This window comes from Nansenia antarctica, assembly GCF_963989245.1.
Source record: "Nansenia antarctica genome assembly, chromosome: 11".
Classification (NCBI taxonomy): domain Eukaryota; kingdom Metazoa; phylum Chordata; class Actinopteri; order Argentiniformes; family Microstomatidae; genus Nansenia; species Nansenia antarctica.
Window position 1 is genome coordinate 386826 of NC_137681.1, and position 27500 is coordinate 414325.

The 27500-nt window shown below is 46.2% G+C and overlaps 2 protein-coding genes across 2 annotated transcripts in view; both read left to right on the forward strand.

Moving 5' to 3' along the window:
• The window catches only part of sgms1b (sphingomyelin synthase 1b), an 8889-nt gene extending 2258 nt beyond the window's left edge, over nt 1-6631 (forward strand). The window contains exons 3-5 of the mRNA XM_080541798.1: nt 3154-3307; nt 4014-4180; nt 6274-6631. Of these exons, the coding sequence (XP_080397924.1) occupies nt 3154-3307; nt 4014-4180; nt 6274-6453 (501 nt within the window). The 3' untranslated portion in view covers nt 6454-6631. The remainder of the gene's footprint in view (nt 1-3153; nt 3308-4013; nt 4181-6273) is intronic.
• Nucleotides 6632-9183: 2552 nt separating this feature from the next.
• Nucleotides 9184-27500, forward strand: part of asah2 (N-acylsphingosine amidohydrolase 2) — a gene marked incomplete at its 3' end in the record, with an annotated part of 26774 nt that continues 8457 nt past the window's right edge. Inside the window, exons 1-14 of the mRNA XM_080541862.1 lie at nt 9184-9208; nt 9944-10081; nt 10950-11059; nt 13625-13768; nt 13999-14175; nt 16669-16796; nt 18138-18215; nt 19003-19123; nt 20955-21080; nt 21388-21474; nt 22103-22207; nt 23546-23627; nt 24119-24234; nt 27352-27446. Coding sequence (XP_080397988.1) covers nt 9952-10081; nt 10950-11059; nt 13625-13768; nt 13999-14175; nt 16669-16796; nt 18138-18215; nt 19003-19123; nt 20955-21080; nt 21388-21474; nt 22103-22207; nt 23546-23627; nt 24119-24234; nt 27352-27446 — 1499 coding nt within the window. The 5' untranslated portion in view covers nt 9184-9208; nt 9944-9951. The remainder of the gene's footprint in view (nt 9209-9943; nt 10082-10949; nt 11060-13624; nt 13769-13998; nt 14176-16668; nt 16797-18137; nt 18216-19002; nt 19124-20954; nt 21081-21387; nt 21475-22102; nt 22208-23545; nt 23628-24118; nt 24235-27351; nt 27447-27500) is intronic.

The following is a 27500-nucleotide window of genomic DNA, read 5'->3' on the forward strand; positions in this document are numbered from 1 at the left end:
ACACAGAGACACAGAGACACAGAGACACAGAGACACAGAGACACAGAGACACAGAGGCACAGAGACACAGAGACACAGACACACAGACACACAGAGACACAGACACACAGAGACACAGACACACAGAGACACAGAGACACAGAGAGACACAGAGGCACAGACACACAGAGACACAGAGACACAGAGACACAGAGACACAGAGACACACAGTCACAGAGACACAGAGACACAGAGACACAGACACACAGACACACAGACACACAGACACACAGAGACACAGAGACACAGAGACAGAGAGACACAGAGACACACAGTCACAGAGACACAGAGACACAGAGACACAGAGACACAGAGACACACAGAGGGTTAGGGTTAGAGGAAAGCCGACCGGAGATGTTCTCATGTTAGACGCTTCCTTTGAGAACATTTTCAGTTTTGATGGAAACTGTTGGTCCAGTTAAACTTTTTCCGTGGGTTTATACTATATACGTGGGACTGTCCTATGTAACTAACGGTAACCAGCTGTGTACACTGTCCAACCTCCCCCTCTCTGTAAATCCTTCTGGAATGTTCTCATCATGTGAACATTGACAATAATAATAATATATGACTGTGCCGGATAACCCACAGTACAGACGCTGAATCATTACCCAACTAATCTACTTCTAGTTGTTATGCCTATTTTGGGGTTGTCATGGAGATGTTGTGAGGAGTTTGTGTGTGTGTGTGTGTGTGTGTGTGTGTGTGTGTGTGTGTGTGTGTGTGGGAGCGTCTGTCTCCGTGTGTGTGTGTGTGTGTGTGTGTGTGTGTGTGTGGGAGCGTCTGTCTCTGTGTGTGTGTGTGTGTGTGTGTGTGTGTGTGTGTGTGTGTGTGTGTGTGTGTGTGTGTGTGTGTGTGTGTGTGTGTGTGTGGGAGCGTCTGTCTCTGTGTGTGTGTGTGTGTGTGTGTGTGTGTGTGTGTGTGTGTGTGTGTGTGTGTGTGTGGGAGCGTCTGTCTCCGTGTGTGTGTGTGTGTGTGTGTGTGTGTGTGTGTGTGTGTGTGTGCCTGTGTGTCGTAACATCCCAGGGCGTGTGTGTGTTGTGCAAGCAGCACGTGCATCATAGCGTATATGTTTCTCTAGAGGGTTCCCGCGGTAACGATGACGAGATGTGATTCATGGTGATGTTGTGGAGGTGAGGCTCCAGGCCGCCTCGCGCCACAGGACAGGATATCCTCTCTCCATCACGACCCCCTGACTCTCTGACAGGTTTCCTGTTGAATTCATATGAACTGGGTTAGCCACGTCAATGCTAGCGCTCCGACTGAAGGAAACAGCCTGTTGGCTAACGTATCCCAGAGGCCTCTCTGGTCATCTCTTAATCGGTGTGGAAAGTTTAACAGGGTTCACTGAGTTCAACCTCCTAATAAAACAATGTTGATAGAACCTCTTTTCACCACAATAGAAATCCGTCAAACACTTTTCAAATCAAATCAAATCAAATTTTATTTGTATAGCGCATTTCTTACAAGATGCAACTCAATGCGCTTCACACAATGAAAATGTTCAGTCAATCAGTCAATCAATCAATCAATACTGACAGAGCCGCGAGCAGGCAAAAGTAAAAAACCTGTATACTATGTAGCCAGGAAAAAATTCCCTTGCAGCCCTCTACCAATAGAGCGACTACTAGCCAGTTTGCTTACCAGTACCCAGCGGTCCCCCAGGGGAGGCCAGGACCACCGGCACAAAGCAAGCAAGCAAGGGCAAAAACCTGTACACCATGTATCCAGGAAAACTTCCTTGCATATTATCGGCGTACACACTGTCCATAAATTTTGTGTTGTATTTGCATCGTTCTGCATCCAGTATGGTCACAGGTCCTGCCAAAAGAGAAACTTAAGCACAGTTAAGATGCAACAACACAATAGAGACAATACAGATGACAGCAATACAACCTGATGGTGGTCCTGGTACACCCTTGTACCGGTTCCAGTACTGCTCTAGGTGCTATTTGGAGCTGACAGTGCCTCATCAGCACCCGGGTCCATTTTCCTGTCAACACAAATCTCAAAAACCCGAGTATGGTGTAATGGCCTAGTGATCCTAGTTCTATAATGTCCAATGTCTCCCTTAGTATCAAAAGGCGACATTGAATAAGTAGGTTTTGAGGTCACGCTTAAAAATGTCCTGAGTTTTAGACAACCTCAGGCCCTCAGGTAGGGTGTTCCACAATCTAGGAGCATATATGCTAAAAGCTGATCCTCCAAATCTCTTTGTCCTAGCCTCTGGCACTATTAAAAGTTCCGTGCCACTAGACCGTAGGGGTCTAGCTGGTGTGTATCTTATGAGCATGTCCACCATGTAATTGGGTGCATCACAGTGAAGTGATTTATAAACTAGTAAAAGGATCTTAAAGTCTATTCTATGACTGACAGGGAGCCAGTGTAGTGATCTCAAGACAGGTGTGATGTGCGCTCTCCGTTTGGTCCTAGTAAGGACACGAGCAGCAGCATTTTGAACCATTTGTAGTCTATTTATCATTTTTTGGGGGAGACCTGTCAGGAGAGCATTACAGTAATCTAGCCTACTAGTAACAAACGCATGCATTAATTTTTCAGTGTCTGCCTGGGAGAGAAATGATTGTACCTTAGTGATGTTTCTTAGATGGTAGAAGGATGTTTTAATAGTGTTATTAATATGAGTTTCAAAATTTAGATCTGGGTCAATTATGACTTTTATGTGTTTTAGAGTCTTTGAGGGAAGGTTTTTCTAGACGTTTAGCCTGTGGTTGTTTTATTATTTGTATCTTTCTTCTTGTTTTTAATCTGTAGCACTTTGAGATTTCTTTATCATTTACATTTTTACATGTTTGGCGTTTATCAGACGTCTTATTCCAAAGCGACTTACAATCGATACATTTGACTAAGCAAGTGAATCATCAATCCACCAGTCGTAGCAGGAAGAGTAATCTAGCTCAGGCCAGGGGCCACTGGCAGAAGGACAAACCTTTATTTTTTATGTAAATGTAATTATGTATTTATTTATTTTTTGTTATGTAAAGTGCATTATTATTATTATTATGGCTTTGTTTGAGTTGTGTCCTGGAAACTGTGCTTTAGTCCAGGTGAGGGTCTCATGGTTTGTTGTGTTTGTTGTGTTTGTGTCCTGTGCAGCTGTTTGGGGACTGGGAGTCTCAGATGCGGCGGGTGATGAAGATGATGGCGGGGGGCGGGCTGACCATCACCGGCTCTCACCACATGTGTGGAGACTACCTGTACAGCGGCCACACCGTCATGCTCACCCTCACCTATCTCTTCATCAAGGAGTGTAAGCAGCTCAGTACTACAGCACACGCCCCTCTGGTCTGTGTCAGGGCAACAGTGACACCTGGTGGTCAGTTGATGCACACCTGCTGGAATGAGGCTAACTAGGTTAGCAGAACAAGAGGAGCCGACATTCACATTTACATGTTTGGCATTTAGCAGACGCCTTATTCCAAAGCGACTTAACAACAAACACATTTGACTGAGTAAGTGAGTCATCTGTCCACCAGTCTTAGTAGGAAAGAGGAATCTGTGCTCAGGCCAGGGGCCGTTCCGGTCTCTTCTGTTTGTGTCCACAGTGAACCAGGTCAGCCACAAGGGTCAAAGGTCAACTAGTTGCGGGGCGCTTAGGTGGCGTAGCGGGTTAAGCACTGACCATGTAACCGCAGGGTCCCCGGTTCGATTCCGGCCAGGGACATATCCTGCATGTCATCCCTCCTCTCTCTCTCACCCATCCTTCCTGTCTAAATCTTCACTGTATCTCTCAATAAAATAAAATAAAATAAAACAGGTCAACTAGTTGGTAGAGGCTGGGAGAGAGGGAAAGACCACACTGACTGAGTCTAGGTCATCTACATTGTTCACCAAACTCAATGCTGAAACTCAACCTCTTCCCTTGACTAACCCTAACCCCCTAACCCCTAACCCTTGACCTGTCTGACTGGTCTTGTCCACTAACATCACCACCTCTCTTCTCTTCTGTCTTCCAGATTCTCCTAAGCGGTTCTGGTGGTACCACTGGATCTGCTGGTCTCTCTGTGCTGTGGGGCTGTTCTGCATCCTCCTGGCTCACGACCACTACTCTATAGACGTGGTGGTGGCTTACTTCATCACCACACGGCTGTTCTGGTGGTACCACACCATGGCCAACCAGCAGGTAGGTCTCTACCAGACCCCCTAACCCTTCCATAGGCTCTCCACCAGACCCCCTAACCCTAACCCTTCCATAGGCTCTATACCAGACAACCCTAACCCTTCCATAGGCTCTATACCAGACCCCCTAACCCTTCCATAGGCTCTATACCAGAGTAATGGATGTGAAACATTAAGCTTACAGCCACTTTACTGCTTGAACTATCTATTTTATTACTAAGTAGCCTTGAGAACCGATGGTTCTGGAGCCTAACAGCCCTTAGGGGGCAGGAGCCTATCTCCTGTTTCCGTAGCGTGAGGCGGCTTGATGTTCAAGTACCCCCCCCTGGACATGACGCTGGTATGTCGCAGGGTCTTACCCCCCCAATCCAACCCTTAATGCTGAGAGCCAAGCAGGGAGGCATCAGGTACCATGTCTATAGTCTTTGGTACGACTCGGCCGGGGATCGAACTCACGACCTCCCGATCTCAGGGCTGAGGGTCACTCTAGCTACTCTAAATATCACTATTTGTTCTGCTAATTGTGTCCTGTCTTATTTGTCACTTATGTCCTGTGCTGTTGTCAGTTTTCTATCTTGAATTATGCCTATTGCCTTATTGTCTTGTGCTGCAATGTCCGGAACTGAAGCCTAAGATCTTGAACCAGCTATAATTACCATCTAATCTATAATGACCATATAAAGCTATAATTACCATCTAATGAACGAGTAATGAAGCTATAGAACGGGCTACTCCCTCTAAGTGTGGAACTGAAGTCAGCGAATGTTCTCCTTAGATAGATAGATAGATAGATAGATAGATAGGTAGATAGATAGATAGATCGATCGATCTTTATTTAATCAGGACAGTGCACATTAATGAACAGTCATTTATATAAAGTATGGTGACAGTAAATATGCCGGATTTAGCTGTGAGCTAATTTGCATCCGTAGTTAATAGATAAAAAAACAACAAGAATGATGGGCAACATCACAACAGAATACAATAGGACATAAATCAATGAGTATGTAACCTGAGGACATACATTGACCATAGAGACATACATTGACCATAGAGACATACATTGACCATAGAGACATACATTGACCATAGGGTCATACATTGACCATAGAGACACACATTGACCTGGGAACACACATTGACCATAGGGACATACATTGACCATAGAGACATACATTGACCATAGGGACATACATTGACCATAGAGACATACATTGACCATAGGGACATACATTGACCATAGAGACACACATTGACCATAGGGACACACATTGACCTGGGAACACACATTGACCATAGGGACATACATTGACCATAGAGACATACATTGACCATAGGGACATACATTGACCATAGAGACATACATTGACCATAGGGACATACATTGACCATAGAGACATACATTGACCATAGAGACATACATTGACCATAGAGACATACATTGACCATAGGGACATACATTGACCATAGAGACATACATTGACCATAGGGACATACATTGACCATAGAGACATACATTGACCATAGAGACATACATTGACCATAGAGACATACATTGACCATAGGGACATACATTGACCATAGGGACATACATTGACCATAGAGACACACATTGACCATAGAGACATACATTGACCATAGGGACATACATTGACCATAGAGACATACATTGACCATAGAGACATACATTGACCATAGAGACACACATTGACCATAGAGACACACATTGACCTGGGAACACACATTGACCATAGGGACATACATTGACCATAGAGACATACATTGACCATAGGGACATACATTGACCATAGGGACATACATTGACCATAGAGACACACATTGACCTGGGAACACACATTGACCATAGGGACATACATTGACCTGAGGACACACATTGACCATAGAGACATACATTGACCATAGAGACATACATTGACCTGGGAACACACATTGACCATAGAGACACACATTGACCATAGAGACACACACATACCTGGGGACATACATTGTCTCACCTCTTCTCTCTCCCGTCCCCCCAGGTGTTGAAGGAGCTGTCCCAGACAAACCTGTTCACCTCTTCTCTCTCCCGTCCCCCAGGTGTTGAAGGAGCCCTCCCAGACCAACCTGTTCTGCAGGGTGTGGTGGTACAGCTTCTTCAGGTACCTGGAGCAGAACGTCCAGGGCATCGTCCCGCGCAACTACCAGATGCCGTTGTCGTGGCGACCGGCCCTGTGGAGCCAGGTCAAGTACAGCCGGATAGACACGGAGTGTCCCTAGACAGACAGACGGACAGACAGACAGACAGACGGACGGACATGGGGACATGGAGACTTTTAATGACACTCGCCAAAGTGCCATATCTATCCCCCCCCCTCGCCTAAGAAGATGCCTGTTCTGTCCCAACAACAACGTGCTCATGGTTTTCGTCTCCCTTTAGCGTTTTCCCGCCGAAACGCAAAACACTCCCAACTGACTTGTCTACCGACTGGCCCCGCCCACTGTACCGACTGGCCCCGCCCACTGTGACCCTCATTTCAATCCTCGGCGTCGCATTGGGGACGCAGTCAAGAGTCTCTCCTGCAGAGGCGACTTGGACACTTGGACAGTTGGACAGTTGGACAGTTGGACAGTTAACGGCTTTCTGTCTGCAGGCCCAGAACAATTTCAGCTAGCCACGGAGAAAGGGTTAGCCTATATCGGTCAATGTCATTATCAGTTTTAGATAAGTTTGTTGCAAGTTATAAAAAGTTTAAAAAACACTCCGTTACTGACGTTGAATGACATAATAATGTTGGTCACAGTTTCGGGGCTGTTGCAGGTATCGGCCCCGTCATGCACAAATGTTACAGCAGGTTTGGTTCAGAGATACGCTGTAGCCAATCGGAAACGGCCACGTAGAAACCGTTTTTTTCGTAACGACTTACGTACATTTTTGTAACTGTCCTCGTTTAACTTGGCCATGTTGTAAAACATTTTCTAAATGTATAACAGGTTTATTTTTAAAATAATAATAATAATAATAATAATAATATCGCTTTCGATGATTTCTACCGTTTGGAAACAGAGAAAGCAGCAGGATATGAGTATGTAGCGACAATGTTCCTCAGTGCCTTCCTGGTTATGATTGTATTCTGTACTCGTGTTCTCGGTTAAGTATTTATGTGGGTTTGAATGACGGTCAATGTGGTACATCAGAGTTTAGACTGGAAGGGAGACAGTGAGGTTGGTCACCTGTAGCACACTTCAACAACTAGAACTCCAGAAACATTTCTCTAAGTGTCTGAATGTAAGAATCATGTCATGTTACCAAAATGTCTTTCCAAGGCAATTGTGTGCAAAGCATCAATGTCCTCAATCATTTCTTACTTAATAATAACGTTTGTATGATTTATTTATTACCTTGGGGGTCTTCCACCAACATGGCTAAAGGAAAGTCCAGGCTTATTCAGAGAAGTCTCTGGCGAGACTTATAAAAATAAATAAATCTGGATTTTCCTTTAGAGACGTTGATGGAACACCCCCCTGGATTATGTCTTCCCAGTATGGGGGACTGTGGCTCCCCTGGTCCTGTTATGTCTTGCCTATGCCAAATAGCTGCATCCTATGGTTGTCCCTGGGCCCATGGTCGAGGGCAGGGTTCCACAGTAACGCTTGCCCGCTTGCCCGGAGAAAGTACAAACATTGCCGGGTTTGTTTGCGCGAGCCCGACGACGCTGCTAGATCCTGGATCTGTTTACCTGTGTGCATGAAGAACAACAGACGGCGCAGATGCCAGACCAGACTAGATGTCCGTGGAGTGAAGATATTATCAAAGCGTACGCGCCTGTCGATCACCCGTCGATCGCGTACGCTTTGATAATATCTTCACTCCACGATCATCTAGTCTGGTCTGTTTTTTTTTACTTGCTCCGGGCAAGCGGGCAAGCGTTACTGTCGAACCCTGGTCTAGGGGTGTTCTGGTCTGGTCCTGGGGGTCTAGGGTTGGTCCTAGTCAGGGTCTAGGTTGGTCCTGGTCTAGGCCTGGTCTAGGGTCTCGGGCCGTGGGAGGAACCAGAGATGTTGGAGAGCAGGAACACAGGAACACTCTATGGGTCTCAATGTTGCTGAGTTGTGCCAAAACTCCCCAACAACTCAGAATACTACAGCATGATTATTATGTTTTTATTTGACCGTGTGTTGTTTCTGAGAACACACTGATTATTCAAGTCTAGTTTAAATCAACAGTGTGAACTTGTGTTCCACACCAACAACATGGGGCCTAGTAAGGCGGTCCTGAAGAGTGTTGGGCTGTGATCCAATCATACGTAAGCACTGTCCTGTTAACCACCCAATGACAACGCTGCGTGTGTTGTAGCTAACCATGGGAGATATGAATCCAGTAGGAAATAAATAATATTTAGCTCATCTTCTGAATGTGTCTATCCGTCATTATCGTCCACACACACACACACACACCTACACACATACACACACACACACACCTACACCTACACACACACACACACACACACACACACACACCTACACACACACACACACACACACACACACACACGCACACAAACACACACACACACACACACACACAATTGGTTTCCTAGATGCAAAAGATCCAAGACTGAATCTATCAGTGATAGGTATAACACCATAAGTTGATTGTCTGAATTATGATCTGATTAAAACACATCCAGGTTATATGATTATTATAGTATTGTTTCATCTTGACAAGCGACAGTATACAGCTGCCAGATACAGTCTGACCTTGAAGTGAATCTGACCTTTGGAGCTAAAGACCTCCAGGTGATATCTAATCTGGTCAAGGTTGAGATCCTGGTCTTGTGTGGTGATGCTGTGTGCTTCAGTGTGGTTCAGTGTGTTTCCACCTGGGCTGTAAAACTCCCCTGTCCTACAGAACCTTTGTTCAGGCGTATAACAGCCTAGTCAGTCACAGCCAGTCACATCTGTGGGTGTGTTTCTGCAGGAGTTACCCTACTTATCTGTGTCTCTGGAGGAGTGTGTCTGTCAAGAATATGTGAGTAGAGTATATTATATTATTATCTAGTAGCCTATATACTGTATATAGTATATGAATTAATTACTTAATTAATAGTATATATATTTATATTTAAAGCACTTTGAGCTGCAATGTTAGCAGGAAAAGTGCCATACAAATAAAAGCTATTATTATTATTATTATTATTATTATGACATGTTGATCATGCTGCTTTTAGAGCATTGAGGTTATTCCATTCTGTGTTTAACCTGCGTGACTGTTGTTCTTACTGGAGCTACAACCTTACCCTGCAGTGAACCCTGTCCCCTGTCCCCTCTGTCCCCTGTCCCCTGTCCTCTGTCCTCTGTCCCCTCTGTCCCCTGCTGTGCTGCTGAATGTTATCTTACATTTCAGAAAGTCACACGACTACATTACGTTATGTTCCTCACATGGCTTAGGTCTTATTCTTGATTGTTCATGTTATCAACACAGCAACATTAGCGAGCCTTTCTGGCAAGCAGCGACATGGAACCAGGAAGCAACATGTTGTTATCACAAACGTTATCACGGATGTTATCACCAAGTCTCATGTTGTACAAGAACCAACAGTGTTTAATTAGTCAGTGAAGCTGAACGCCTCCTGGGGGGAGATGAAGGTTTGTGTTTGTAAAGCAGCTCTGGCGTGACCGCAGGGCGGTTTAACCGTGTTAAGCGTGTTGTTAAGCGTGTTGTTAAGCGTGTTGTTAAGTGTGTTAAGCGTGTTGTTGTGGTCAGATCTGAACATGGCTCGCCGGGCGCTGTGCTGCGGGCTGAGCAGCCTGGCCGTGACGCTCATCGTCCTGTTCGCCGCCATGACGACCGTGTCTGTCAGCCTGATGGCCCTGATGGCCGCGCACTGGAACTTCCCTCCAGGTACGTTCAGTTTACCTCTCCTCTCCTCCTCCTCTCCTCCTCCTCTCCTCCTCTCCTCCTCTCCTCCTCTGCCTCTCCTCCTCCTCTCCTCCTCTCCTCCTCCTGCTCTCCTCCTCTGCCTCCTCTCCTCCTCCTGCCTCTCCTCTCCTCCTCTCCTCCTCTCCTCCTCTCCTCCTCCTCTCCTCCTCTCCTCTCCTCCTCTCCTCTCCTCCTCTCCTCCTCCTGCTCTCCTCCTCTGCCTCCTCTCCTCCTCTCCTCCTCCCCTCCTCTCCTCTCCTCCTCCTCTCCTCCTCTGCCTCTCCTCCTCTCCTCTCCTCCCCTCTCCTCCTCTCCTCCTCCTCTCCTCCTCTCCTCCTCTCCTCTCCTCCTCTCCTCCTCTCCTCCTCCTCTCCTCCTCTCCTCCTCTCCTCCTCCTCCTCCTCTCCTCTCCTGCTCTCCTCTTCTCCTCTGCCTCTCCTCCTCTCCTCCTCTCCTCTCCTCCTCTCCTCCTCCTGCCTCTCCTCTCCTCCTCTCCTCTCCTTCCTGCTCTGAGTCTGTTGTTGTGTCTGTGGCTCGTTCCACTTTTAGTTCAATAGAGAATAGTGAGAGAGACTCGCCATGACGTTTATGAAAACGTTACAGTAAATGCTTTGAATCAAAGATGTATTATTATTTGTTAACTTTAGTATCACAATTTCGTTGGACCTTTACTACCCAGTGAGCGGGCCGGCACCTTGCATGGCTGTTTGCCGCAATTGTTGTGTGAATGTGTGAATGAGAGGCTGTTGTAAAGCGCTTTGGAGCAGCAAAAAAGGCGCTATATAAGTGAAGTCCATTTACCATTTACCCTTTGACTTGAGGTAATCATGGGTGTTGTTTTTGCCTCCAGAGGAGCCAGCCCCGACCGCCCCCTCCACCCCCAGCCCCCCCCAGGAGAACCCCTACCTCGTCGGGGTGGGCAGGGCCGACTGCACGGGACCCCCGGGGGACATACCCATGGTTAGTGGTCATTACTGGCCCCTGGGGGGGGGGGGGGGGGGGGCACAGCTAGACCCAGGCCCCCCCCCCTAGGGGACCTAAGAATTGTGAATTGTGAATTCTTGAAAAACTTGGTGGCAAAGAGTACTTCACGATTCACCATTTAGATTCACCAGATTCTGTTGCTTGTTGTTTCTGTGTTTTCTGTTTTTACCATATTGTCAGTGCCTTTGAGCCCCGGAAAAGCGCTATATAAATACAATGAGTTATTATTATTATTATTATTATTATTTACTGTAAGAATCGCACGGTGCCGTAGCCAGAAACACGTCCCTCTTCCTGACTGTGTGGGTGTGGCTGGGATGGAGCAGCAGAGATATGGATCTGTATTGTAACAGACGTTTATGATCAAAACAAAACAAGACCAGATGGTTATCTGAGATATGGAGGCGTTATGGTTACAGTCTGTCTTTATGATGGAAAAACCCTCTATCATAACCATCTAATTGCATTTCATCATCATCATCATATTTCGATATCTCTGTTCCCTAAGCCATATATCTATATTCTAATCTATAATCTAAGCTAAAAACCTTCATGTTTTGCAGCAGCTATGATTAAACACAAACACTTCTATCAATGTCTTTTTTCCATTAACTATTGTCTTATTAAATGTTTTATCTATTTACTTCTTATATTTGCTTTTATTCATTGTCATTTTTATTTTCTTACTATGCTCCTCTTGCTGTATTTTTAAATAATGTTTGTAAAGCTCTTTGAATTGCCCCTTGTATGAAATGTGCTGTACTGATAAACCTGCCTTGCCTAGATGGGCTAAGTGTATGTGTGTGTAGATGGGCTAAGTGTATATATGTGTGTAGATGGGCTAAGCGTGTGTGTGTGTAGATGGGCTAAGCGTGTGTGTGTGTAGATGGGCTAAGCTGTATGTGTGTGTGTAGATGGGCTAAGTGTGTGTGTGTGTGTGTGTGTAGATGGGCTAAGCGTGTGTGTGTGTAGATGGGCTAAGCTGTATATGTGTGTGTGTAGATGGGCTAAGCTGTATGTGTGTGTGTGTGTAGATGGGCTAAGTGTGTGTATGTGTGTAGATGGGCTAAGTGTATGTGTGTGTAGATGGGCTAAGTGTGTGTGTGTGTGTAGATGGGCTAAGCGTGTGTGTGTGTGTGTAGATGGGCTAAGCGTGTGTGTGTGTGTAGATGGGCTAAGCGTGTGTGTGTGTGTGTAGATGGGCTAAGTGTGTGTATGTGTGTAGATGGGCTAAGTGTATATATGTGTGTAGATGGGCTAAGTGTATGTGTGTGTAGATGGGCTAAGCGTGTGTGTGTGTGTGTGTGTGTAGATGGGCTAAGCGTGTGTGTGTGTAGATGGGCTAAGCGTGTGTGTGTGTGTAGATGGGCTAAGCGTGTGTGTGTGTGTGTAGATGGGCTAAGCGTGTGTGTGTGTGTGTAGATGGGCTAAGCGTGTGTGTGTGTGTGTAGATGGGCTAAGCGTGTGTGTGTAGATGGGCTAAGTGTGTGTGTGTATGTGTGTAGATGGGCTAAGTGTATATATGTTTGTAGATGGGCTAAGTGTATGTGTGTGTAGATGGGCTAAGTGTGTGTGTGTGTGTGTGTAGATGGGCTAAGCGTGTGTGTGTGTGTGTAGATGGGCTAAGCGTGTGTGTGTGTGTGTAGATGGGCTAAGCGTGTGTGTGTGTGTGTAGATGGGCTAAGCCGTGTGTGTGTGTGTGTAGATGGGCTAAGTGTGTGTGTGTGTGTGTGTGTAGATCCGTGTGTGTGTAGATGGGCTAAGCGTATATGTGTGTGTAGATGGGCTAAATGTATGTGTGTGTAGATGGGCTAAGCGTGTGTGTGTGTGTAGATGGGCTAAGCGTGTGTGTGTGTGTGTGTAGATGGGCTAAGCGTGTGTGTGTGTGTGTAGATGGGCTAAGCGTGTGTGTGTGTGTAGATGGGCTAAGCGTGTGTGTGTGTAGATGGGCTAAGTGCGTGTGTGTGTGTAGATGGGCTAAGCGTGTGTGTGTGTAGATGGGCTAAGCGTGTGTGTGTGTGTAGATGGGCTAAGCGTGTGTGTGTGTGTAGATGGGCTAAGCGTGTGTGTGTTGTAGATGGGCTAAGCGTGTGTGTGTGTGTGTAGATGGGCTAAGTGTGTGTGTGTTGTAGATGGGCTAAGCGTGTGTGTGTGTAGATGGGCTAAGTGTGTGTGTGTGTAGATGGGCTAAGCGTGTGTGTGTTGTAGATGGGCTAAGCGTGTGTGTGTGTGTGTAGATGGGCTAAGTGTGTGTGTGTTGTAGATGGGCTAAGCGTGTGTGTGTGTAGATGGGCTAAGCGTGTGTGTGTGTAGATGGGCTAAGCGTGTGTGTGTGTTGTAGATGGGCTAAGCGTGTGTGTGTGTGTAGATGGGCTAAGCGTGTGTGTGTGTAGATGGGCTAAGCGTGTGTGTGTTGTAGATGGGCTAAGCTGTATGTGTGTGTTGTAGATGGGCTAAGCTGTATATATGTGTGTAGATGGGCTAAGTGTGTGTGTGTGTGTGTGTGTGTGTGTGTGTGTGTGTGTGTGTGTGTGTGTGTAGATGGGCTACGCTAACCTGGAGCAGACCGCAGGGGGCATCCTGACCCGTCTGTACAGCCGGGCGTTCATCGTGGACGACGGGAGCAGGAGGGTGGTGTTCGTCACCGCAGACATCGGCATGGTGTCCCAGAGGCTCCGGCTGGAGGTGAGAGGTCAACCTGCGCCCCTACCTCACACACACACACACACACACACACACACACACACGCACACACACACAGGTTTAGTGTACCGAGAACCCAGAAACCCAGTTTCTCTTAAGTCAATCAGAAATGGAGATGACTGAAATGAAATGAAGAAAACTTAAGAATTTATACAAAAAGTAACCTGTTTTTTTTTATATATATATATTTATGTGTTCTATTCCCCATGCAGGTTCTGCAGGAGCTGCAGAGGAGGTACGGCAGCCTGTACCGGCAGGACAACGTGGTGTTGAGCAGCACACACACACACTCCGGCTTGGCCGGGTACTTCCAGTACACGCTGTTCATGATCACCAGTAAAGGCTACATCAAGCCTGCCGCCCAGGCGCTGGTCAACGGGATCGTCAAGGTGCCTCTACCTCCCTTCTCCTGATTCTGCTGTTTAAACTAATACACCTCACTGGATATAGAGTCAGTGTATATAGAGTCAGTGTATATCAGTGGAGGCTCCTCCATAGAGGTGGAGGAGGCCTGGCCTCTCCAATAATTTGAGAGAAGAGAGAGAGATTTAAAAAAGCAATAGTTATATTTATTTTATTTATTTAACAAAAAACATATATATTTTTAAATATTAATATTATTTCCGTTTTGTTCATAAATCTGAATTTTTCCATGGCTAAAACCCAATATTGCAATTGTAAAGCACCTACAGGCCAGAATCCCTATCCGTTTGTATTGAGGGAGGCCAGGCCTCCCCCAGGAAAGTGGTTTCTCATAGAAGTCAATGTAATGCAATTTTTTTCATGGCAATATGTGATTGGCCAAATCACTGAAAATGGGTGGGCAAGGGAGGCCTGGCCTCACCATGCATTGACTCCAGGGCTGAAAGATTGACATTTTGTTCGTCCAATCACATGAAGCCATTTTGAGAATTCGCCAGTCACTTCAGTCAAAGAAACACTCGCCATAGTGGCTACGAGTGTCCTATCAACTTGTCCTTTGCAGGACACGTCTAGAACACCCATGGCTATTATCCCTTATAAAACGGATGGGTGAAATCAAGCAATCTGATTGGTTCATAGCCGTGGTATATTGAGCGTATACCACAGCTACGATTAGTAGAGCCTCATCACAGTTCGAAATGAATACGCCTGTTTCACGGTCAACATTCCAAATATAACAGACTTTTAATTCAATCGCAAGGACATTTTATCAACTTAAAAATAAATAAAAATAAAAATCCTACCCAAAGTAACCATGTAGATTCCCAATATGTGGTCTGTTTATCAAAATAAAGCCTGTTTGAAAATGTGTCGAGACGTTTTCGGCGTGCCCTGCCTGCGTCCACTACAGCCGCGCGTTGACAGTTTTTTTAGTGGGTGTACAATCAACGGAGACATCCAAATTAATGTAAATAAATAGATGCAAATAATGAAATTGTGTAAATAAATGCTAAATTCCTATGAAATCTACAATGCTAGTAGCCTAGGTTAATGAAAAAGAATGTTAGTGTTGTTGCTTAGCGACCAACTGCAATAAGAGGAACTATTTTATTTGAGGGGAACTATTTAAGATGATTAATTACGAATAAAAACTATTTGAATTTGAGTGTGCTTTTCTAATTCATATTGACAGTGTTGGTAACCGTTTTATAAAAGCAATAGCTCACTTCAGGCCAGTGGTATATGCTTATTATATCACAGCTAAGGGGGTTGCCGTCCCTCCGCTTCGCGTCGGGCCGAACAACGCCCCTTAGCTGTGATATAATAAGCATATACCACGGCCTGTCGTGAGCTATTGCTTAATTATACTTTTGCTTAAAATGACCTCGGAAGTCGGCGAGATTCTGGCGCGATTTATACATCGAATAGATAGACAACATTTAGGATTTATTGAACAGTTTTATTTTTAATGTAGTCCATTTCGTTTTCCCAAAAATTGGCCTCCTCAATTCTGGAAGTCACCAGCCTCCACTGGTGTATATAGAGTCAGTGTATATAGAGTCAGTGTATCATAGAGTCACTGTATATAATAATAATAATAATAATAATAATAATAATAATAATAATAATAATAATAATAACGTTTTATTTGTATAGCGCTTTTCCTGCAAACGTTGCAGCTCAAAGTGCTCCAATCTTTATATAATCATAATTTAATTATTTTTTCATTTAAAGGCGATATTTAAAATATGGGTTTTTAGAGTTTAGAGAGTTTATAGAGTAGGGGTAGTGGTGGTCTAGTGGATAGTGAGTTGGACTTGTGATCGGAAGGTTGTGAGTTCAAATCCCGCCTGAAACCACACCACTACTAGTGTGCCCTTGGGTAAGGCACTTAGCCCTCAGTTACTCCAGGGGGAATGTCCCTGTAATTCGTAATTGTAAGTCGCTTTGGATAAAAGCGTCTGCTAAATGGCAAAATTATTAAAATTAGAGTCAGTGCTGCTGGTTATACAGTACAAGGTTACAGTAGCATGACATTTACATTAGTCGTTAGCCTCGTCATGCTTCACTTGTGGCCAGCCGATCCATCTTTGTATGTAGTGTCAAACATGCCTGATGTCAAAGAGATGACTTGGGCAGATAGTGATGTTGGAATGTAACAACAAGCATTCTGATAGGCTGATGGCATCATAGGCAATAATGGCCAGTGAATCAGCAGTGTTAGAGGAGAGAGTTAGGCAGATATCTACATTTGGCCAAAATATGACTTAGGCAATTATGCTACGAGGATAACGATGTATGAAGAACATGGACGAAGCAGAGGTAAAGACGTGTGTGTGTTTGTGTTTTTGTTTGTGTGTGTGAGTGTGTGTGTGTGTGTGTGTGTGTGTGTGTGTCTGTGTGTGTTTGTGTTTTTTTACTTGCAAAAACAAATGAACTATGTTCATGTTTCCTGTCAGAGTATTGGCATCGCTCACGACAGCCTGAAGCCAGGGAGACTTTACATCAACAAGGGAGAGCTGGAGGACAGCAACCTGAACCGGAGCCCTCACTCCTACCTGAACAACCCAGCTGAGGAGAGAGACAGGTAGGCTGTTAGACCCTCCAGAGCAGAGAGACAGGTCGGTGTTAGACCCCCCAGAGCAGAGAGACAGGTCGCTGTTAGACCATTCGTTATCTAACGCCAGAGTCACTTTGGGTTTTGGCCACAGCCACAGTGGCACATTTTATTTACACTGTAACCATTTAGCAGACCGCTTTTATCCAACCCACCTGTTCACTGTCACATTCAACCTGTAGAAGCTGTTTCACTGTTTCACTGTTTCTTGTTTTGTGTGTTTGTCTCTCTGGCTCTGTTCTGTTTGTCCCGTTCCCTTGTAAAGTGACCTTGGGTCTGTGAAAGGCGCTATATACATTTAAGTTATATTATTATTATTAACGCGACTTACAATTAGTGATTACAGGGACAGTCTCCCTGCAGTAACTGAGGGCTAAGTGCCTTACTCAAGGACACACACTCATGATGGTGTTCCCAGGTGGGATATGAATGCTTGACCAACTCACTATCCCCTAGACCACCACTACAGCACAAAAACGTTTTTCAAACTTCTCCAAAAACATGCGAGCATAGGCTGTAGAACAGATGTGTTGGTATGGATGAATTCATCAGGTGTTGATTATTACTACCAACATAACTGTTGTCTAACTGTCTCTGTCCTCCCCCTGCCCAGGTCTAACTGTCTCTGTCCTCCCCCTGCCCAGGTCTAACTGTCTCTGTCCTCCCCCTGCCCAGGTATAACTGTCTCTGTCCTCCCCCTGCCCAGGTATAACTGTCTCTGTCCTCCCCCTGCCCAGGTATAACTGTCTCTGTCCTCCCCCTGCCCAGGTATAACTGTCTCTGTCCTTCCACCCTGCCCAGGTATAACTGTCTCTGTCCTTCCACCCTGCCCAGGTATAACTGTCTCTGTCCTCCCCCTGCCCAGGTCTAACTGTCTCTGTCCTTCCACCCTGCCCAGGTATAACTGTCTCTGTCCTCCCCCTGCCCAGGTATAACTGTCTCTGTCCTTCCACCCTGCCCAGGTATAACTGTCTCTGTCCTCCCCCTGCCCAGGTATAACTGTCTCTGTCCTTCCACCCTGCCCAGGTATAACTGTCTCTGTCCTTCCACCCTGCCCAGGTATAACTGTCTCTGTCCTCCCCCTGCCCAGGTATAACTGTCTCTGTCCTTCCACCCTGCCCAGGTATAACTGTCTCTGTCCTTCCACCCTGCCCAGGTATAACTGTCTCTGTCCTCCCCCTGCCCAGGTATAACTGTCTCTGTCCTCCCCCTGCCCAGGTATAACTGTCTCTGTCCTCCCCCTGCCCAGGTATAACTGTCTCTGTCCTCCCCCTGCCCAGGTATAACTGTCTCTGTCCTCCCCCTGCCCAGGTATAAGTCCAACACAGACAAGCAGGTCGTCCTTCTGAAGTTCACCAACCTGAATGGGGTCGGGATGGGGATGCTGAGGTAAATATGTTATATATATGTATATATATATACCTCATGTGAAGGGATGGGGATGCTGGGGTAAATATGTTCACCTCTCGTATGTGCACAAACCAAACCTGTGACCAACGTCAGACTCATGACGTTCACATTGACCTTGGGCTGCACTTAAAAACATATCAAAGTGGATTAGATCAGATCAGATTAGATTCAACTTTATTGTCGTTGCAGAGTTGAAGTACCAGACAAGGAAATGAGTTTAGCTTCTAATCAGAAGTGCAAATAGTGATGTAGTGTCAAACATGATGACAAGTGATACATTATATGTACAGTATGGTAGTTAGAGGTGTATACAAGAGAGGATAGCAGTAAGCTATGTACAGTTAAGGTAGCTATGTACAGTTAAGGTAGATATGTACAGTTAAGGTAGATATGAACAGTTAAGGTAGCTATGTACAGTTAAGGTAGCTATGTACAGTTAAGGTAGATATGTACAGTTAAGGTAGATATGTACAGTTAAGGTAGATATGTACAGTTATGGTAGATATGTACAGTTAAGGTAGATATGTACAGTATGGTGTGTACAGATTCATAAATTAGAGGCTATATAAAAAAAGAGATATGTACAAATGTGCAAAGGTAGCACACAGGTAGCCCTGAACACACCTGTTCACACAGCCCTCTCCTCTCCCCTCCTCTCCTCTCCTCTCCTCTCCTCTCCTCTCCTCTCCTCTCCTCTCCTCTCCTCTCCTCTCCTCTCCTCTCCTCTCCTCTCCTCTCCTCTCCTCTCCTCTCCTCTCTTTCTCAGCTGGTTCGCGGTCCACGCCGTCAGCATGAACATCACCAACCGGCTGGTCAACAGCGACAACGTTGGCTACGCCTCCTACCTGATGGAGCAGGAGAAGAACATCGGCTTCCTGCCTGGAGAGGTGAGCTCTCCTTATCTCTCTGTCCTTGTCTCAGGAGGTAGAGGCTGTGTCTCAGGAGGTAGAGGCTGTGTCTCAGGAGGTAGAGGCTGTGTCTCAGGAGGTAGAGGCTGTGTCTCAGGAGGTAGAGGCTGTGTCTCAGGAGGTAGAGGCTGTGTCTCAGGAGGTAGAGGCTGTGTCTCAGGAGGTAGAGGCTGTGTCTCAGGAGGTAGAGGCTGTGTCTCAGGAGGTAGAGGCTGTGTCTCAGGAGGTAGAGGCTGTGTCTCAGGAGGTAGAGGCTGTGTCTCAGGAGGTAGAGGCTGTGTCTCAGTAGGTAGAGGCTGTGTCTCAGGAGGTAGAGGCTGTGGCTCAGGAGGTAGAGGCGGTGTCTCTGGAGGTAGAGGCTGTGTCTCAGGAGGTAGAGGCTGTGTCTCAGGAGGTAGAGGTTGTGTCTCAGGAGGTAGAGGCTGTGTCTCAGGAGGTAGAGGCTGTATCTCAGGAGGTAGAGGCTGTGTCTCAGGAGGTAGAGGCTGTGTCTCAGGAGGTAGAGGCTGTGTCTCAGGAGGTAGAGGCTGTGTCTCAGGAGGTAGAGCTGCTGTGTCTCAGGAGGTAGAGGCCGTGTCTCAGAAGGTAGAGGCTGTGTCTCAGGAGGTAGAGGCTGTGTCTCAGGAGGTAGAGGCTGTGTCTCAGGAGGTAGAGGCTGTGTCTCAGGAGGTAGAGCTGCCGTCTAATGATCGCAAGGTTGGCAGATCAGCGGTTCGAGTCGAGCTCCGGCTGGCCACATGTCGAAGTGTCCTTGGGCAAGACACTGAACCCCAAATTGCTCCCAGTGAGCGGGGCCAGCGCCTTGCGTGGTAGCTTGCCGCCATTGGTGTGTGAATGTGTGTGTGAGAATGGGTGAATGAGAGGCCGTTGTAAAGCGCTTTGGATAAAGGAGCTATAAGTGCAGTCCATTATGTAACTGTTGGGCATTTCCTCTTTGCAAATATAATTGAATCCAGAATGTTCTTTAAGAGGAACTCAAGGTTCTTTCTGTGGAGCATTATTAATCCTGATAATAGGATTATCAACGTCAGCGGTCAATCTAAATCTTTCTGTCTGCCCCCTTTCACTGACTTTTGTAATGAACTCAGAGAGCTTATATAATTAAATTGTTAAATGTTAAACGCACTTCTATCCTGACTCCTGCTGTGTGCAGTCGAGGCTCTGTTATGTAACGAGTCTGGGAGGTTTAATCATCTCTGACAAGATAAGGACGAAATCAAAGTTCTGCTCTCCCACTCTGGGTTGAATGAACTCACATACCAGCCGGTCCGTTAACACCACCCAGATTACCCTTCAGGGTGTTGATAGAACATTTACATGTTTGGCGTTTATCAGACGTCTTATTCCAAAGTGACTTACAATCGATACATTTGACTAAGCAAGTGAATCATCAATCCACCAGTCGTAGCAGGAAGAGTAATCTAGGTCAGGCCAGGGGCCATTGGCAGTCTCCGTTTTTTGTTTTTTTGTTTTTTTTGTTAATATGTATAGACATAGACACTGGAGAACAGAGAGGCAGTACCAGGGGGGCAGTAGAAGTCACAGGGGACACAGTAAAGGGGAAAGAGGAAAAGTGGGTACTTTAAGACCTTAAAAACCTTAAAAACCTTTAAGAAAGAACTAGAAAATGAACAGAAAAGAACTAGAAAATGAACATGAAAGAACTAGAAAATGAACAAGAAAAGATCAGAAGTGTATGTTAGTCCAGCATGTCTACCCTGTCCTCAGTCAGGATCTCTCAGTGACGCTGTCTCCTTCCTGTCTCTCCTTCCTGTCTCCTTCCTGTCTCTCCTTCCTGTCTCTCTCCTAGGGTCCGTTCGTTGCGGCCTTCTCCGCCAGTAACCTTGGTGACGTAACGCCCAACATCAGAGGACCGTTCTGCAGGAACACAGGAGAACCCTGCGACTACCTGAACAGCTCCTGTCCCATAGGAGGGGTGAGTACAGTTACAGCACGACCTAGCGAACAACACCACACAACATGATATGATGTGACATGACACCACACACTGAAGAGATGCGGTCATCCCTTGAACAGTGTTTGTCTCTAAACCGTCGGCTTTAAACAACCAAAGAATAGTTGAACTTGAACAGTAGACGATCGTAAACCGCCACAATGACAGTTCTGTTTTATGCAGGTTGGTGTTGTTCATCACATAGCTTGTTGAAGATCTTCTATAGTCTAGTCACCTAGCTGAACTTGTGTGAAGGTCTTTTGCATTGTTTTTTTGTTTTTTTCCACAGACAAAGATGTGTACTGCGTTGGGTCCATCAAACGACATGTTCGAGAACACCAGAATCATCGGGGAGAACATTTACAAAAAGGCAAACGTAAGACAGCCTTTTACCTATTTACCTTTACCTTTAAAACCCACAACTTTGCCCCACTTAGAACACTGCTAACTGAACACTGCTAACTGAACACTGCTAACTGAACACTGCTAACTGAACACTGCTAACTGAATTCAAACATTACTACACGTTTAAAGAAAAGATGATCTGCTGTTATCTGATGGTGTTTGTGTACATCTGGGTTTCACCATTCAGAGATGACAACGTTAGTGTGTGTGTGTGTGTGTGTGTGTGTGTGTGTGTGTGTGTGTGTGTGTGTGTGTGTGTGTGTGTGTGTGTGTGTGTGTGTGTGTGTGTGTGTGTGTGTGTGTGTGTGTGTGTGTGTGTGTGTGTGTGTGTGTGTGTGTGTGTGTGTGTGTGCGCGTGTGTGTGTGTGTGTGTGTGTGTGTATGTGTGTGTGTGTGTGTGTGTGTGTGTGTGGTCCCTCTCTGTCAGGGTGCCCAGAAGTAATGGGACAGATTCATCACATGTCCAAATGAAGCGCTAACCTTTAGTATCTGACCCCTGACCCCTGTACTGTAACCATGGTGATGCTCTGCCAGGCCTCCTGTACTGTAACCTTGGTGATGCTCTGCCAGGTTCTAACCTTGTTGACCAACCCCTACAGGCCCTGTATGGTAGTGCCCAGCAGGAGGTGAGGGGGGTTCTCCACTCAGCCCACCAGTGGGTGGATATGACGTCTGTGACCGTCCAGCTCAACGCCACACACACAGTGAGTAACACACACACACACACACACACACACACACACACACACACACACAGTGAGTAACATACACACACACACACACACACACACACACAGTGAGTAACACACACACACACACATACACACACAGTGAGTAACACACACACACACACACACACACACACACACACACACAGTGAGTAACATACACACACACATACACACACAGTGAGTAACACACACACACACACATTTTAATCATTTATTTCTGTCCACATAGAAACAAGTATACAGGGACACAAATACTGAAGGCACAGATGGGATGCATTCACAAACAGACATGGACAATGTCTTTCACATACAACAGGACAAGACTCACGGGTACAAGTAACACCGTCTCCGCCATATATGGCGGCTGCCAATAATCGCAGAGACAGAGCAATACTTGCTGAGCCTTTTTGCTTCTCCCTTGGACATTTCCAGTAGACGTAGTCCTCTGACAACCAATCTGTGTACACACACACACACACACACACACACACACACACACACACACACACACACACACACACACATTTGTTCATGTATATGTGAAAAAAGCATAAATGCACCTTCTGTAAATGCCAAAGCAAATTCCTACATGTGTCAAGCATAATGGCAACAAACGTTATCTGAATCTGAATCTGTAACAGTTGTAGCAGCATAGCTGCAGAGTTGTAACAGTTAGGCAGCCTGGCCTTTGGTTGAACTTTCTGCTGCGGTCGATCGCTGAGTCACCCCGGGACGTTCCTGGCATCTGTCCTGCCGACCTAGAAAGTATTTAGAGGAACAGAACTGAACAGAACTGGGTTTCCCTGGGCGGCACGTCTGACCCAGACCAGATCACATCATTCTGACAGACATTTCTAGACGGTCTATTTCGTGTTATGAATTGTGCGGTTGTGATTCTGACCCAGTTCGTCTTACCTTAAATGGATATAATTCGATAGTTTTGTCTTATTTGTAATATATTTTTCTTTGCCTCTGATATTTCGTTATTATGTTCTATATGTCTTCTTATGTGCACCCCTAAAGGGAGCCCGCCTACTTGTATACTGGAGTGACAGATAAACATCTTGTATCTTGTTTGTTGTGTCTTGTTCAGGCTAGCACCTGTAAGCAGATAAACATGTTGTGTGTTGTATCTTTGCTAGGCTAGCACCTGTAAGCAGATAAACATGTTGTGTGTTGTATCTTTGCTAGGCTAGCACCTGTAAGCAGATAAACAGTTAAACATCTTGTTGTTTGTTATATCTTTGTTAGGCTAGCACCTGTAAGCAGATAAACTGTTAAACATCTTGTTGTTTGTTATATCTTTGTCAGGCTAGCACCTGTAAGCCGGCTCTGGGCCACAGCTTTGCTGCCGGGACGACAGACGGAGGAGGAGACCTGAACTTCACTCAAGGTGAGACGACGCCACGGTCAGGTGCTGGGTTCACCTACAGTATCCCACCGTCACGGTCAGGTGCTGGGGTGGTAGTCATGGTAACAGCAGGGCCGACCCTGGGTAACAGTAGTCAGTGTGTTGGTAGTCGTAGTAACAGCAGCCGGAGGTACTTCCTGACGAAGGCCACTTAGACGATATGCATCACAACACACTCTGGTTGTCTCACTTTGTTGTTTTAATGAAGAAATACGTTCTACAAACTGGTAAGAGTGTCTCTGTGTTCTTGGGACATTTCCAAAGATCACCTGACCAGACCAACACTGATGTGTTCTACCAATGCTGACAGATCTGTTGATAGGTCTGTCTTTCATAACCAAACTGACGTGAGTGGACAGTATATGGCATAACTGTATGTGTGTGTGTGTGTGTGCGTGTGTGTGTGTGTGTGTGTGTGTGTGTGTGTGTGTGTGTCTGTGTGTGTGTGTGTGTGTGTGTGTGTGTGTGTCCAGGGGCTGTCGAGGGGGACCCGTTCTGGGACGGTATCAGAGACGCTATATTAGGTCCTCCCTCCAACGAGACGCAGGCCTGTCACCAGCCCAAACCCATCCTGTTCAGCACCGGGGAGGTGAGACAACCTCTGTACCTCTGTACCTGTAGATGTCCTGTAGATGTCCTGAGATGTCCTGAGATGTCCTGTAGATGTTCTGTAGATGTTCTGAGATGTTCTGTAGATGTTCTAGATGTTCTGTAGATGTTCTGTAGATGTTCTGTAGATGTTCTGTAGATGTTCTGTAGATGTTCTGTAGATGTTCTGTAGATGTTCTGTAGATGTTCTGTAGATGTTCTAGATGTTCTGTAGATGTTCTGTAGATGTTCTGTAGATGTTCTGTAGATGTCCTGGCCTGGGTTGCACCAATTTGGCGTAAGTCATTACTAAGTGTAGGCATTTAGTAGTTACTAAACCCCTAGTAGTTACTAGCTAGTTTCACACTAGTTGTTTACTAATGTCGGTTGCACCACGCCAATCGTTTGTCAATCTTAGCTAGTAAATATTTAGTAATGCGCAAGTTGTTACTAAAAAGTCATTGTCACATAAAAGCTCTACGTCATAACTAGTGTGCTTGGTGCAACCCATTCAAGTTTAGTAGTGACTAAATCTTGATTTAGTAAATACTTACGCTATAACTAGGGTTAGTTTGTACTTAGTAAGAAGTGGTGCAACCGACCCCTGTAGATGTCCTGTAGATGTTCTGTAGATGTTCTGTAGATGTTCTGTAGATGTTCTGTAGATGTTCTGTAGATGTTGTAGATGTGCTGTAGATGTTCTGTAGATGTTCTGTAGTTCTGTAGATGTTCTAGATGTTCTGTAGTTCTGTAGATGTTCTAGATGTTCTGTAGATGTTCTAGATGTTCTGTAGATGTTCTGTAGTTCTGTAGATGTTCTAGATTTACATTTACATTTAAATTTTTGGCATTTATCAGACGCCTTATTCCAAAGCGACTTACAATCAATACATTTGAATACTAAGCATGTGAATCAGCAGTCCACCATTCGTTGCAGGAAGAGTACTCTAGCTCGGGCCGGGGGCCACTGATAGAAGGAAAAACCTTCTCCCTATCGCCTTCTACTAAAACTTTTTTTTTTTTTTTTTACTGGAGAAACTGAGAAACAGTACAAGGGGGGCAATAGAAGTTCTAGGGACACAGTAGAGGGGAAAGCGGATGTCTTTAGGAGACGTAGAGGTGAGGGTCGGAAGATGTCTCAGGAGGAGCAGTTAAGATGTAACCTGAAGAGATGGGTCTTCAGTCTACGACGGAAGATGGGTAGTGACTCTGCCGTTCTGACAGCCGTGGGGAGCTCATTCCACCAGCGGGGAGCCAGTGTTGTGAAGAGACGTGATCGGGCAGCCCGACTGCTGTGTAGAGGAGGAGGGGCCAGTCGGCCAGCCGAGGTGGAGGAGCGGAGTGAGCGGGCAGGGGTTTGGGGGGTTACCATTTCCTTCAGGTAGGCAGGGGCTGTCCCTTTAGCTGCCTGGTATGCAAGCACCAGGGTCTTGAATCTGATGTGAGCTGCTATCGGGAGCCAGTGCAGGGTGCGAAGGAGAGGGGTGACATGCGAGTATTTGGGGAGGTTGAATACCAGCCGGGCAGCAGCATTCTGGATGAGCTGCAGAGGTCTAATGGCTGAAGCGGGGAGCCCCGCCAGGAGTGCATTGCAGTAATCCAGGCGGGAGATGACCAGTGCCTGGATCAAGAGTTGCGCTGCCTCTCTGGTAAGGAATGGTCGTATCCTTCTGATGTTGTAGAGGAGGAATCTGCAGGAGCGAGCCGTTGCTGCAATGTTCTCCGCACAGGATAATCGGTTATCCAGGATCACTCCAAGGTTCTTGGCTGTCAGGGAGGGGGTTACAGTAGAGTTCTCCACTGTGATGGAGAAGTCTTGGAGAGGGCAGGCTTTCCCGGGGATGAAGAGGAGCTCAGTCTTGTTAAGATTGAGCTTGAGATGGTGGTCAGCCATCCAAGTTGAAATGTCAGCGAGACATGCTGAGATACGGGTTGCCACGTGTACATCAGACGGGGGGAAGGACAGGAAGAGTTGAGTGTCGTCTGCGTAGCTGTGGTAGGAGAGCCCATGTGAAGAGATTACCGAGCCAAGAGACTTGGTGTAGAGGGAGAAGAGTAGGGGCCCTAGGACGGAACACCCTACAGATGTTCTGTAGATGTTCTGTAGATGTTCTGTAGATGTTCTGTAGATGTTCTAGATGTTCTGTAGATCAGGTCTCTCGACCCGCGGTCCCAGGACTGACACCAGCCCAGGGGGGTATTCCATCAACGTCGCTAAAGGAAAATCCAGGTTTATTCTGATAAATAAAAATATACCTGGATTTTCCTTTAGTGACGTTGATGGGAATACCCCCCTGGGAAGTGGCTGATGGGTCCTCTAGATGGTTCTGATGGGTCCTGTAGATGGTTTGCCGACTCTGTTTCAGACGGTTTCATCGAGGGTTAGTTTACTCACTTTAAATGAATCAAACCTACCAAGGCCTTCATTAAGCTTCATTAAGCCTTTGTATCGGAACATGTGTAATTCTAAGAAACTGATTTCTCTGTAATTATGTAATTGTTGAGCAATAATGTCCTCAGCATCCTGTTATTGTGTCAGCCCTGGGAGAGCCAATCAGCATCCTGTTATTGTCAGCCCTGGGAGAGCCAAGGGAGGGAGGGGGGGAGGGGAGGAGGGGAGGGGTGGGGGAGGAGGGGGGAGGGAGGGGGGGAGGGGAGGGGGGGGAGGGGAGGGAGGGAGGGGGGAGGGGGGGAGGGGGGGGAGGCGGGGCTGGAAAGTGTCTATAAAGGAGGACTGAGCCAGGGTAAGAGGAGGGCTTCTCATTTCTCTACTCCCCCTTGTTGTAACCGGTATTATAATAAAGGGCGTTGTTTGTTTAAGCTGTTCCACTTGAGTTCCTGTGCTCATTCTAATTACATATATCTATGTATATCTACATGAGAAACAATTAACAATGAACACCTTCATAAGCCTCCGTGAGCCCTTGATGAGGCCTGCAGAGCTGCCTCACTAACCAGTTAGAAGCTAAGTCATACTACCATAGCCTCCACAGCAGGTCCTTACATGTCTACATGATCGTCCAAGGAGTGTAGGATGACATAAAAGCTAGAGATATACTTCTGTGGATGATGTCACACCCCTAACCCTGTACCTGTCCCATCATGCACCTCTGTGTAGATGACCTGGCCCCTCCCCTGGCACCCGTCCATCGTGGACGTCCAGATGATCACCATCGGACACGTGGCCATCCTGGCCATTCCTGGAGAAGTCACGTGAGTCTGCTGTGTGTCTGTGTGTGTCTGTGTCTGTGTCTGTGTCTGTGTGTG